We start from the raw sequence: 13550 nt of genomic DNA, 5'->3' as shown, positions 1-13550 counted from the left end.
TAGCGATTAGAATACGAAATATATATAATGATTTGACTAGTTGCCTCTATTTAAAATTACGTTAATACTAACAATTTTTAAAATTTAAAAAGCAATATAAATTCTCTAGACCAATTCATTAAATGCAATTCTATAATACAGATTCATTAGTGTTTTTCAATTATATTCCTTTTTAGGAGAACCTGTTCATGACCTTTAAAATTTTTATCCCACTATATCAACTCACTTTTTAAAGAATAAAGGAAGACAAAGGGAACAACTATAACACTTTCTCTTGAATTATTAATTTTCAATAATATGTGAACAACTTCTAAAAGTGTTTAAAATATAGCAACTTTTAAGAAATTGAGTCTATTGGCTTTAGAAGCCTTGAGTTCACTCTGCACACATAAGTTACACTTAAGCCATCAATTGCAGTTTTTCTTCCTCTCTCTTCCTCCCTCCCTCCCTCCCTCTCCTCTTCCTTCTTTCTCTATCATTTTTATTACAAGCACAATGAAATAAAGTACTCCAAAAATATTTACCTACAGAAATGGTAGAAAGTAAAAACCACACACTGAGTTAAAGAAATCAAAGACACTGTTTATTGGCTGCACTCCCCAAACCTTTCTTTCTTGTTGGATATAACCCAATCATGTCTGGTACAGATACATCCTCAAAGTACCAAAGACAGCTCACCCCTCTCAGTGGTCTTATGGACAATGATGGACAATTCTACTTTTCAACCCCAGGGTGAAAAAGGACAATACTAGATGTCTCAACAGTTCTTGATAGTTCTGCCCCCTCCCTTTACATAGACTTTTTTCAGGGGGGGAAAAAAAAGCATCTCACTGTGATTTCTCTCAATACATCTTCCAAACCCACAAGTAGAAGGATTAAACAATATAAAAAGCCACATACATTCTCTAGACTTTTATATGAAAATATGTCTTAGGACCTAACCTACGGTTTAGGTCCTAGCCCAGAACATTAAACTTCAAAGGTATTCCAAATTTTGATTCCAAACTCTCCATAAACTTTATTACTGCTATCATCTAAGAAAGGCCCAATTTCACTAAGCTCCTATGGAATAAAGTTCGTCTCAGGTTAAATTGATCAAAGTGATAAGGACTATTAAAAGGAAGAAGAAAACCAAGTACATGCCTTATTCAAGAGAACTTCCCAAACATGTTACTGAATAATGCAGAGTAAATTATCAAAGTTGTGATTGCCACAAAAGTGAAGACTTACACTGGAATAAACTCAAATATGAAGTCTATTTTAAGTGTAATTTTGCTCAGAGTAAACGCAAATATTGCTATCTGTTACAACTGCATAACCATTCAATAAATATTAAGCTCATGGAGAAGAGCTCCATCGTACAAGACTGTTCTTAAAGATTATTTAAACTGAGCTTTAACAAGCTAAGGGAAAAAAACCCAAGTCTATAGCATTGAGTCTATTCTGATTACAAATGGTGACATCAACTGCCTGGTTTATTAATTCACATATGTCTACAGTGTCATCTTAATTTTGCTATAACAAAATATTACTGAAAAGGTACTACCGAGCAGGTATTATTCTAGTGAGTATTTACACAAAACCAGACAAAATTTTGCTCTCCAATGGAATACAATTTAAATTACAAATACCATAGCCCAGAAAAAGAAAAACCATATGTTATATATGAACCTCATAGCCCACCTTTCTTCTTGACTGGCATTCTTGGGTCTCTCCACTGACACTGGGTTCAAGATCTCTTTTCAAGTCTCTGCTTGATCCAGCTGAGTTGAGATGGAGCCAGGTTAACTGTTGCAAACCACTTCACGGGTTTGCACACCTTGGTATCCAGGCTGTCTTCTATTTCAAATAAAGAAAATAATGATGCATTTTTCCACAACCGAACACTTTACACTGCCCACGGTGTTCAAAGAGGAAAAAAAAAATAACAAGTTTTTCAACTTTCGAAAAATGTGTGTTCTTGTTTTAAAAGATGAGAAAGTTATTGTGTGCATAGAAAATGTTACTAAAACTCCTCTTCAGGCGGCAACACTTTTAAATGTTCGATGACTAACTCAATTAAGGCACAAACCAATTTTAGGACTGTTGTCTCATTAATTTATACATGATCGAAATTGTTGGTAATAAAGAACATCAATTTTTAGGGAAAAAAGTTTAAATTTCCCCCTTCAAGAATACTTTTTTAAACGTCTGACTCTACGTCTTTTAAAGGGTGTGTGAGTTTGAACAGTTTTCTGGGGGCAGAAGAGATGTAAAGGCCCCCTTCTATTTAATGGTTCCGTATCTCACCCCCTCAGTAAAACAGGATCCAGCTTGTCACTTTCGTATTTTTCTTCTGCGCTCTCCAAGCCCCCAAGGCTTGGTCCTTAATGCCCCTCTGATTCTGATCCTCCTGTGTATTAAGCAAGAGGATTGAAAAGAAGGAAAGCAATCCCTTGGCGTGGAGACATTAAAGTGACAGTGCCATTCAATGGGCACTTGATGCAGGATGATTTGGCGAAGCGGACTTCTTCACCCTGGAGTCATTCACATCTCTTCGCATCCAAGCAGCTCCCTATCCGGCGAGGAAAAACACTGAGGCTGCTGGAAAGAAGAAACCAAACCTTCCCCCAAAGGTGTTTTCAGAGATGCTGTAGTAGTATTAGGCATGCAATCACACACTATGCAAATGGTCCGCGATTTCCTAAACGGGAGTGCAGCTGTTTGGCTTCCACATCCACCCTTTTTCTCAGTCTCTCTCCAATCTACCCACCTTCCTTTTGCAGAAAAGACATTTCTCTGCCACCGCTGGCCACCCCTGCCCACACCCCGATCTTATACAGAAGAGCACCGAAATGTCCTGCACCCTCCACGCGATGAAGTGTTTTCCTCGGGCAAGAGAAAACAGCAGCACTAGAAATTATATAACTCTCGAATTTGGCTTGTCTAAGACATGGAGACTGGAGGGTCGGGGGTTGCGGGTCTGGCAGACGCTGCTGGGCATTCACGTGCGCGGAAGCGCGCCTGGCCTCCTCGCAGCGCCCTCCACCCTGGAAACACTGGCCCACTAGGGCTCTTCTGGGGAGCAGGGAAGGGGGGGTTTCTAACTGGACCCTTTCCAAGCGGGGCTTGAGAGGGTATGACTATAAAGGGACTGAAGACTGGGGAGAACAGGCTAGTCCACGCTGCTCTGGCCGCGCCGAGGGGGCGGGCTGGAGGCTTTAAGGAGGAACCCGAGAAGCCGCAGCTTTAACACACCGACCAGGCCTTAGCAGCGAGCTGCCAGGGCTCGTCTACCCCAGCCGCCCTGAGAAGAAGGCGCGCAGCAACAGGCCCGCGCCCGAACGGCTCCAGGTTCCCTTCAGGTTAGCCAAGAGGCGGCCAGGCTGACAAATTACAGGCAGAGGACAAGCAAGGCTGGCCGGGGGCGGGTCCTTGGGTCTCCGGAGCCTTCCTCGGAGCCAATGAGCGATCGCAGTTTTTGGGACGCCACGCCCAATCTCCGCCCGGCTGGAGGGCGCGGCTTTTGACTGGGTCGGGGAGGACCCGGGTAGAGGTGCGAGCTGTCAGCCAGCTGCAAGTCCCGCCCCTGGCGATCCGGCCACGCCCTCCGTTTAGTCACGTGAGGCACCAAGATGGCGGCGTCTGGGCGACAAATTTGGTCTGAGTCGAGGGAGGCTGGTGTGCTGCAAGAGGGAGATAGAGAAGCACCCCAGGTAGGCGGAAACCTGGGGTGGTGTGGGTCGCCTCCTCGGAGACGGTGCATGTAAAGGATTTGAGCAAATAGAACCGGTCCCGACTTTATGCCGGGCATAATCAAATCTCCAGTTCCTAACAACGCAGACCTGAAGTCTACTCCAGACTGAATGTAGCTTGTTTTCTCTTCCTCGAGGAACTTTGACAAGCCTTTTCTTCAATTAGAAATACTTTCTTACCTTCGCTCACCTGGCCCGACCTCTATTTCTCTCATTCTGTTTAAGTCTCCTGCCTTTTGTTGATTTTGTGTTCGTCCTGACTTAGCGTCGCCACTCTGTGATGGATTCTTGAAGACATTTATTGTTTTGATTACTTGAGAATCTGGTGTACACCAATGCTGGATGAATCATGTGAGAACGTTGAATAAATTCTGAAGGTCAAGTCAAATATACTTAAAAATACAACACACAGCAAAACACTTTGCAAAGCATACACCCACACAAATGCACTTACTTGTTATATGAATGATGATCTGATCAGTGACTTTGAACTTCCTTAACTGAGATTAAAATGTGGTTGCTGCAAAAAAAAAATTTTTTTTTCAATGCTTGTTTAGAGAAATCCTGGGGATCTGAGGATGGAGCACTTTGCGGCCCAAAGCCCTAGCTTCTATTCCATCACCACAAACAAATAAGTAAAAAACCTCTGGGAAAGTTAATGATCTGTATCTGCTTTAAGGAGAGTGTAGTGAAAACCTTGCAAACACCAGACGCCAAAAATATTTGCTTTCGATTTTCATTATTCAGTATTTACTGACCTGCAACCATAACTGTGCGTGCCCCTAACCCCAGAGCTATTTCAAGGGCCTGGAATTTTTCAGTCGGTGGTGAGGAGGGCTGTTGAGCGAATTGGATGTGAACAGAACAAAAATTTCTGTAAGGTTTTTAATTAGCCATGACGTTATTGATATCTGCCTTCGTGGTACACTAGATGGACTGGGCAGAGAATCCCCCTTAGAAAATACCATTTCTTCCATTTAACTTTTGCATAGCATAAGGGGAAAGTCATAATTTTATGCACCCTACTTGCACCCATATTCCTCAGCTATCTTAAAAAGAACTGACTTGAATACCATTCTGTATTGAGACAGAAAACTGGTCTTGTGATCAATCCTATATACCACCTTAACAAGTTCAGGAACCCATACTTTGTGTGTGTTCATTTCCTGGAGTCTGGATCTGTTGGGTTTTCCTTAATTTGAGGTTTATTATAATGCTGGTAACGCGTAAATGTTAACATTTAATCTATAGTGGCGCTTTGGCTTTATGACTTTTCAAGGACTAACCCAGAAATTGTAGAGCAGAGATTAGAAAGCACTGAACTTTAAATCAGTAGAATTCTCACTAATGAAATAAGTAGATATTTACAACCGAAACTTTGGATTTGCAGGAGGTGTCCATATATCCTTGTTTGGATGAAATTAAAAACTCTTAAGCTAGATGTAGCTTTGCCATAATGCCAAAGGATTTAACAAATGTTTCTACAAAGACCCAAAAGTCTTACCCATATCCAGACACTCAGGGTCCTTTTGAAATGTATTTTTAAGTTTCTTGAGCTTGGCAAAAACCCTTATGTTCTCTCAATGTTGGCAACTATCTTCTTATCGCATGGGACACAGGGTCCTTACAATCCCTGACTCTCCTTACTGAGTCCGGGCTTCATGGTATAGCACTAAGCTATTTCTGTCAAAGGCCCTGCTTTCTACCCTAGAGCCTACTAGAAAACTGAACTACCACATAAAGTCCAAGATAATGATGGGTTCTGTTCCCTCATCCCAGGCTGGAACAGAACCCATCTCTGATTTTTTTTTTCTCTGTTCTCCAAAGCACTCCCTGTTCTCTCCTACCCACCCTTACCCCCAAAATAATCTCCAAAACAAGCTCAGGCTTTCATGAGAGAAGACAAGTGGTGGTTTCCACAGGTCTGGCCCCCATAGACTCATGTGTTTGAATGCTTGGCCCATAGGGAAAGCCACTCTTAGGGGGTGTGGCCTTGTTGGAGGGAGTGAATTACTGGGGGACAGGCTTTGAGGTTTCTTATGCTCAAGCTCCGACCAGTGTGGCGCACAGTCTTCTGCTGCCTGAGGATCGAGATGTGGAGCTCTCAGCTCCTTCTCCAGCACCATGTCTGCCTGCACGCCGCCATGCTTCCTGGCTTGGTGATAATAGACTAAACCCCTGGAACTGTAAGCCAGCCCCAAAGAAATGCTTTCCTTTGTAAGAGTTGCCGTGGTCATGGTGTCTCTTCACAGCGATAGAAACCCTCACAAGGGAAGAGATTGTCATCAACAATGAAGAGGATTTAAAAAGTAGGGCCGCCGGGCGTGGTGGCGCACGCCTTTAATCCCAGCACTCAGGAGGCAGACGCAGAGGCAGGTGGGTCATTGTGAGTTCTAGGCCAGCCTGGTCTACAAAGTGAGTCAAGGACAGCCAAGGCTACACAGAGAGACCCTGTCTCGAAAGACCAAAAAAAAAAAAAAAAAAGTAGGGTCTTCTACTTTTTTGGAATGAACACAGGAAGCTATACTGGAAAAAAAGAAGGAAGGAAAGAAAGAAAGAAAGGAAAGAAAGAAAGAAATCACCATCTCAGTGGCAGGATAAGCTTTCTGAAATTCATTTTTCTAATCTATTGTTTTAGTCATTGTTCTAGTGCTGTGAAAAGACAGCAACTCTTATAAGGCAAAGCATTTAGTCGGGGGCTTGCTTGCAGTTTCAGAGGGTTAGTCCATTGTCATTTTAGCAGCCCTGGAGCTGAGAACTTAGATCCTTAGCCACAGCTAGCACAGACAGACAGACAGACAGACAGAGGAGCACCTGGCCGGGGTTTTTGAAGCCTCAAAGTCCATCCCCAGTGTCACACTTCATCAGACAAAGCCATAGCTGTTAATCCTTCTAAATCCTCATTTAATGCCGCTCCCTGATGACGAAGCATTCAAATATATGAGCCCGTGAGGCCCGTCCTTCCTCACCCCAGCACATACATAACACAGAAGTAGTCATTTTCTCAATTTTTATGTAACTCAGAAAAACTCATTGTCGTAACAGTTAAGAGCCCAATAAATATTAATTGAATCATTTCCTTAAAATAAGTGAAAGCAGATAGCGCAGTACCTAGACACGTTTCTAGATTCTATTTTCAGTATGAATATAATTCTGTAAAGTTTTATTTAATATTAGAATAGTTAGCTGTTATAACTCTGGATTTTGTTTTTCAGAACATGAAGATGGCAGTTTATAAACATGGTCAGGTGGTTCCTTCTCTAGGAGATGTAACGTTCAGAAGACCAGCGATCATTGAAATCATAGAAAAAAAGTTTGAATATTACAGAAAAGACAAGTAAGCGACACACTGATAATTAAGTCAACAACTTTATTTGCACATCCTTCCTATTTCTTACCATAGTCTCTGAGGGTTTAAAAAAAAAAAACTGTTTACTTTTTGCTCCTTCTCTTTGTCTCTTAAAAAATTTCATTTTCTGGGTAGTGTCACCACTATAGCATTCTGCCAAAATGTTTTTCCTATAGACTTTTAGTTTCTCCTACAATTGCTTTGCTTCTAATAGCAGCTTGAATTGCTGTCAGAAACAGTCGTCTAAGAAGAGAATCTTCCAAATCAGTAGTTCTCAACCTGACCCCTTTGGGAGTTGCCTGTCAGATGTTTACATTACAATTCATAACAAAGCAAAATTACAGTTATGAAGTAGCAACGGACTAATTTTATGATCGGGGGTCAGCACAACATGAGGAACTGCATTAAAAAGCCATAGCATTAGAAAAGTTGAGTGCTGCTGGTCTAGATATTTACACTTGGGGGAGAGGGTTTGATAAAAATTGTCAACATTGAAGTTCCAAAAGATGCCTTTACAAAAGTTCTGAAAACACATCTAATAATTAATGGAGAAGAAAAACTACTTACTAAGCTGATTATGAACTGGATAGAAATAGCAATGATTGAAATATTGGTTTGATAGACTGGATAATTTCTTTCACTTCTTTTTATAAGATTTCTTTTTTATTCTTGTGTGTGCATACGTATGTGTGTGTGTGTGTGTGTGTGTGAGAGAGAGAGAGAGAGAGAGAGAGAGAGAGAGAACTGTATGCTGCTTGTACGTGCATGTGCCATGGGAAGCTAGAAGGGGCTTTAGACACCCTGGAACTGGAGTTAGAAGCTGTAGTAAGCCCTCAGATGTGGGTCGTAGGATCCAAGCCCCCTCTTTTGCTTCTTTAAAAAAAAAAAGCCCAAACTAACTGCTGAAATATTACTTGTACAAATATTTTTGAAATTAAAAGCAGTCAGTAGGAAACCATTTTGAAGGCTACTTGTATTTTACTGGTGAACAATTATAATTAAATCAGTTTAGCAAGGCTGGGGAGATGCCGTAGTGGTCATAGCTCGTTGTGTAATGAGGACTGTGGTTTGGATCCCTGGAAACCCATAGAAATCCGAGGTGGGTGTGGCAGTTCCACCCCTACAGGCAGAGACAGGCGATCCCCAGAGCAAGCTGGCAGGCAACACTGATGTGAGCTCTGGCTTTGAGAGACTCTTGCCTTAGTGAATGAAGAACAATCACAGACAGCCCCAGTATCAACCTCGGAACTCCTTTGTTTAGTACCCTGACCCCCACATGCATAGCACACACACAGAATGGAAAAAAAAACTCTAGTCCTGATGATCCCAACCAAAGTACTGGGGACAAAAAGGACTAGAGAATGTAGGAAGGACCTGGCACGTGATGGTCTACTACTATTTTGACTTTTATTAAAAGAATTCAAGAATGAGTCAACTGACAATTAAACTTTAGAGCTGTCTTAATTCAGGTATGAGCCAGAATTCAGTAAAACGAAATCTGTCATTTGAATGAAGTTTCATAAACCACAAATTATTTTAAATGTATGTGGACCAATTTACAAATAGTTCTTTTCCAGACAAGCTAACCATATAAACATAGCTTTTTTTTTTTTTTTTTTTTTTTTTTTTTTTGGTCTAGGTGATCTTAACTTTTCTTTGAGATAATTATTTTGATAACAAATATCTGATGCTGACTAAGTATATGATCCATTTCAAGAATGTTATATGAAGCTTTCCTCTTTGTTTCTATTAGGACTTTAAATATACATGGAACTTTAGTTTTTGGAACAAGTAGTAGTTTTTCTGGAGTACTGGCAAACTTCATTTTCAGAAACAGTTTCAAGGTCCAGTATGAAGCTTTGAGGACCTATGCATCCTTGACGACACTTCCATTTCTGGCTACCATCGTTACTTACAAGCTCTTTGTAACTGATGCTTTGCATTCAGGTAAATTTAAACTCATCAGTTCCTAATGTGACTATGAAGAATTAAAGTTACTCATTAACAAATGTTTATAGTACTCACAAACATTTGTGTATTGTTTCATCACTTTTATGTGTTTCTTGGTTTGATCTGTGCAACAGTCCTAATCAAGCAAAGCAAGTGATGCTCCCTGTAGAAGTGGAGTTAGGAGTGGGTGTGAGCCACTGTGTGGGAGCAGAGCCTGGGTCCTATGCAAGAGCAGCAAGTGCACTCCTAACATACTTACCAGAAACGTGTTCTTTCTCTTGTTCTCTCTCCATGTCTCTCTCTCTTTCTCTGTGTCTCTCTTTCTGTCTCTGTCTTGCTCTTTCTCTTTCTTTCTCCCTCCCTCCCTCTCTCCTCTCTCTCTTCTCTCTTCTCTCCTCTTCTCTCTTCTCTCTTCTCTTTCTGGGACAGGATTTTTCCTGTATAGCCCTTTGTCCTGGAACTTGCTTTGTAGACCAGGCTGCCTTCGATCTTGATCCACCTGCCTCTGCCTCCCGAGTGCTGGGATTAAAGGTCTATAACACCACAGTCTATGAAAAGGTCTCTTTTAAGGACAGTTACATTCCTGATACCTGCTGTATACTTGATACATAGTATATAATGAATATGTCCAGGTATCTGATGTCATAAGTTAATATTCTTACTGTGACATTGCTTCTGTAAAAAGCACACAGAGACATAATCCCAGGAAGTGTAGGCCTCTGAGGAAGCAGAGGTAGGCAGATCTCTGACTTTGAGGTCAGCCTGTCTACAACTTCCAGAACAGCCAGGGCTGTTACACAGAGAAATCTTGTCTCCAAAACAAAAACAAAAAAGCACACATAAATGGTAATTCTCCATATGCTAAAGTGAAATAAATACATTTTAAAACTAGGTGCAGTTAAGCCTACTAAGTGCCAGACTTTGAATTCCTAGTATTTTTTTCTACTGTCTAACTTTGTGGTTGCAAACACAAAATAATGGTGCTTTGAGAGACAGTTTCATTTTAATGTTATCCTAAATCTCAAAGGGAAACCAACTTTTCTTTCACTGTCTAGGTAACATAAGCAAGGAGAACTGCATTCTGAGAAGTTCATTGGTTGGTGTAGCATGTGGTGTCTCATATCCAAGTGCTTTGGCTTTCTATAAAAATGGGCGTTTGGCAGTGAAGTAAGTCTGTTCATTACTTCTCTTCCCCTTTTAAAAATTCTTGCTCCTCGCCGCCCCCCCCCCCCTGTGTGTGTGTGTGTGTGTGTGTGTGTGTGTGTGTGTGTGTGTGTGTATACGTACGCGCACACACATGTAGCCTGAAGTCAACTCCAGGTGTGATTCTTCAAAAGCTGTCTACCTGATTTTATGGTTTTGAGACAAGAGCTCACTGTGCACCATGAATGGCCCAAAGATCACTATATGTACCAAGCAGGCTTTAAGTTCAGAATCTGCTTGCCTTTGCAGGTGCTGGGATTAAACATATGCCACTATGTCTGTTCACCTTACAATTTTTTGACAGGGTCTCTCATTGGACTAGAGCAGTGGTTCTCAACCTATGGATCATGCATGACCCCTTTGAGATCATCAACCCTTTCAGAGGGGTCACCTAAGACCATCTGAAAACACAGATTATTTATATTACAATTCCTAACAATAGAAAAATTACAGTTACAAGGTAACAACAAAAATAATTGTGTAGTTGGGATCATCACAACATAAGAAACTGTATTAAAGGGTTGCTGCATTAGGAAGGTTGAGAACCATCAGTCTAAAAATTGCTATAGACTGAACAGTGAGGCCGAGTGGTCCTTCTGTCTGCCTCAGCAGCACTAGGTTAGAAGCATAATTACAATGCTTGGCTTTTTTTTTTTTTTCAACTTGGGCTCTAGGGATCAAACACTGGTCCTCATAGTTGCATGGAAAGCATTTTACTGACTGAGCTATCTTCCCAGACCTTTCTCCCCCCCCCCCCCCCCCCCCCCCCCCGCTAATTCCTGCCTTTGGGGATAAACTCTTTCTCTTTAGCTATAAGCTAATGAAAACAAAATAGCCTGCTAACATTTAACTTTGTTGTCATCATGACAGACCTACCCTCAGTAGCTGTTGATGGCATCCAGGAGACACGGTTGACTCTTTTTCATTTTCAGGTATCATACTGTTCCGCTGCCACCAAAAGGAAGAGTTATACTCCACTGGTTACTCCTTTGTCAAACTGGGATGAAAGCAATGGTCCTTCCTCTGCTCTTCCAGATAGTATGTGGGGTGTTTCATGGCTTACACCACTATGCCATATGTGAAAGAAGACGGCAGGCAAAAACTGTGCCTGAAGACTGACCAAAGAGTCAGTGGAGGCCAACTCAGCAGAACGGACTGTTTTAACACAAGGCTTAGGCACTGGTCAGAGAGTGAAAAGGAACTCTGCTCCTTTTGCCTAGTATATATCAGATATTCAGTAAATATAAAAGTAAAACAAACATAAGTTTCCTCTTTCTTTCTTCACTGTGTATAGAAGTGGGTTTGGAGCCTGAGGTCTGACCTATGCAGACACACTGAGTACCTGCTATGCTCAGACACTGTGCACGTAATAAGAAGTGATCCCTAGAAGAGAGGCTTCCAGAAGAGGAATAAGAATTAGGAACACATAGTATACGATGGTATGAAAGATACACACATAATTTGGGGGAACTGAGGTTGTAACTTAACTACTCAGGCAGGTAGTGGTGTAGAGGGAAGTAAAATGAGCTACATGTTGAAGAGGAATTGGAACTTCATAAGAGAGGAAATTGTAGAAAGCAAGAACAAACCCGAGACCACTCCCAGTCTGGCACCACAGGGCCTAGGTGGGCAGACCACACCCAAGACAGATTCCTGAGATGACCCCAGACACCAAAGGCCGCAGGTGCCACTAAGATGAGCAAGTGCGAGGTGGAGAGATGGGAGAGAAGGAGAAGCAGAAGGATGTGTGCACGGTGACGAGAGGTGGAACTGGAGATGAGAGGGTAGTGAGGAACAGCCTGACGAGAGCAGCCAGCAATGCCACCTAAGGCCATGGTGAGGTCATGGCCTGTGCTGTCACCAAGGGCCACGTCCGGGTCTGTGGCACTGCAGCAGCAGCGAGAGTCTGTTGCCACCAAAAGCTAGGTGGACTTCCCTGGTCTGTGCCACGTTGATGCCTGAGTGCTGTGCAGGGATGGCCCCATGGAAGAGCTGGGCCTGTCCCTCACCAGCTGCAGCACTCAGGAGAGCTGGGCCTGTCCCTCACCAGCTGCAGCACTCAGGAGAGCTGGGCCTGTCCCTCACCAGCTGCAGCACTCAGGAGAGCTGGGCCTGTCCCTCACCAGCTGCAGCACTCAGGAGAGCTGGGCCTGTCCCTCACCAGCTGCAGCACTCAGGAGAGCTGGGCCTGTCCCTCACCAGCTGCAGCACTCAGGAGAGCTGGGCCTGTCCCTCACCAGCTGCAGCACTCAGGAGAGCTGGGCCTGTCCCTCACCAGCTGCAGCACTCAGGAGAGCTGGGCCTGCAACTCAACCTGGACAACAAAATAGAGCTGACCGGGGTGGCAGGGGTTGTGGGTGAGCCAGACCTGAGGACGCGAGAGCAGAAGAGCTGGCTCTGCCCCTTGCCAGCTGCAGCGTTGGGTGAGCTAGCTGGGGCAGTGCATGTGACTGCAAGAGAGCTGGCAGGCAGACCAGCTCAGCTCCCACCCAGGCCCAGATCCAAGGCTTTGAATTTTGTGGGCAGAAGGGTATACTGTGGGACAGACTGTGTCACACTTCGGCTTCCACAACAAGATTTTATTTCCTTTGAGGGAAATTGCAAGGATGGAGGATGGGTGCAGAGGGAGGGTAAGATGAGTGGGATTGGGGTGCGTGATATAAAATTCACAAAGAATAAATGAAAAATTAAAAGAATGTAGAAGGCACAGAGATCCTTGTGCTCACAGATAAACATTAGGGGAACCAGGAATCTTAAACACAGGGTTCTCTCTTCAAGGGAAGGAATGTATAACCTGTTTTAAGTTTTCTCGATGAAGGGGCCACTTCAGTCTATACTAGGTCTTTCCCGCTCTGAAGAAAAACAAATTGCAGAGGTAGCCTAGTTCCAGCATATAGTAGCGGGGCCACCTAGCTCCGGCACTATCGCTAGACTCCCCTCCTCACTAGGCTAGAGCTAGGCAGCCTCAGAATGGGCTACAGAGCGGAAGGGCTCTGCATTTTGGTCAGATCACACAGGAGGGCGGGGCCCTGAGCACACCTGGCTCAATTCCCACAGGAAGTGCCTTCAAAGTCCACTTACCCAGCCCTGCCAAGATGTTCTTCCTGGGAGGGTCCAAGCAATACATGACTGAAGTCCAGATTGCAAAATAATTGACAAGGATTTTATCCCCCTTTCTGGGCTCTTTACATTAGCTCCTAGGTGTTTCCAGTTACCAACACAAGTGGGTCCTTGTTTAGGAAACCTAAGATGTCTGAATTTTACAGTCACCTGTACAAAGTTGCAAAGCGGTTGCTCTGAATAATTTGCTCCTC

The 13550-nt window shown here is 43.1% G+C and overlaps 2 protein-coding genes across 9 annotated transcripts in view; one reads left to right on the top strand and one right to left on the bottom strand.

Moving 5' to 3' along the window:
* DLG2 (discs large MAGUK scaffold protein 2) overlaps positions 1–2896 on the bottom strand; it is a gene marked incomplete at its 3' end in the record, with an annotated part of 1901401 nt that extends 1898505 nt beyond the window's left edge. For 3 of the 8 annotated variants that reach the window (XM_084767691.1, XM_084767717.1, XM_084767713.1), the window contains exon 1: positions 2753–2895. In XM_084767691.1, the coding sequence (XP_084623817.1) occupies positions 2753–2774 (22 nt within the window). In that variant the 5' untranslated portion in view covers positions 2775–2895. Of the gene's footprint in view, positions 1–1683 lie in introns of all 8 variants that reach the window. The other 5 variants (XM_084767716.1, XM_084767720.1, XM_084767719.1 and 2 more) reach the window with 4 other exon arrangements.
* Positions 2897–3541: 645 nt separating this feature from the next.
* TMEM126B (transmembrane protein 126B) lies at positions 3542–11500 on the top strand. The gene is made up of 5 exons (XM_084768110.1): positions 3542–3695; positions 6950–7071; positions 8837–9030; positions 10089–10200; positions 11169–11500. The coding sequence occupies exons 1-5, from the start codon at positions 3615–3617 to the stop codon at positions 11353–11355; spliced, it is 696 nt and encodes a 231-aa protein (XP_084624236.1). The 5' UTR covers positions 3542–3614; the 3' UTR covers positions 11356–11500.
* The last annotated feature ends 2050 nt before the right edge of the window (positions 11501–13550 follow it).

This window comes from Acomys minous (genome assembly GCF_964271855.1).
Source record: "Acomys minous genome assembly, chromosome: 2".
Lineage (NCBI taxonomy): Eukaryota > Metazoa > Chordata > Mammalia > Rodentia > Muridae > Acomys > Acomys minous.
This window is presented reverse-complemented; position numbering and strand designations above follow the sequence as displayed.

What these genes read in the sequence shown, in the direction of transcription:
- TMEM126B (XM_084768110.1), top strand. Translation starts at nt 3,615, where the DNA reads ATGGCGGCGTCTGGGCGACAAATTTGGTCTGAGTCGAGGGAGGCTGGT. An exon ending in GAGATAGAGAAGCACCCCAG is followed by an intron (nt 3,696 to 6,949) that starts GTAGGCGGAAAC and finishes TTTGTTTTTCAG; the next exon opens with AACATGAAGATGGCAGTTTA. An exon ending in AATGGGCGTTTGGCAGTGAA is followed by an intron (nt 10,201 to 11,168) that starts GTAAGTCTGTTC and finishes TTTCATTTTCAG; the next exon opens with GTATCATACTGTTCCGCTGC.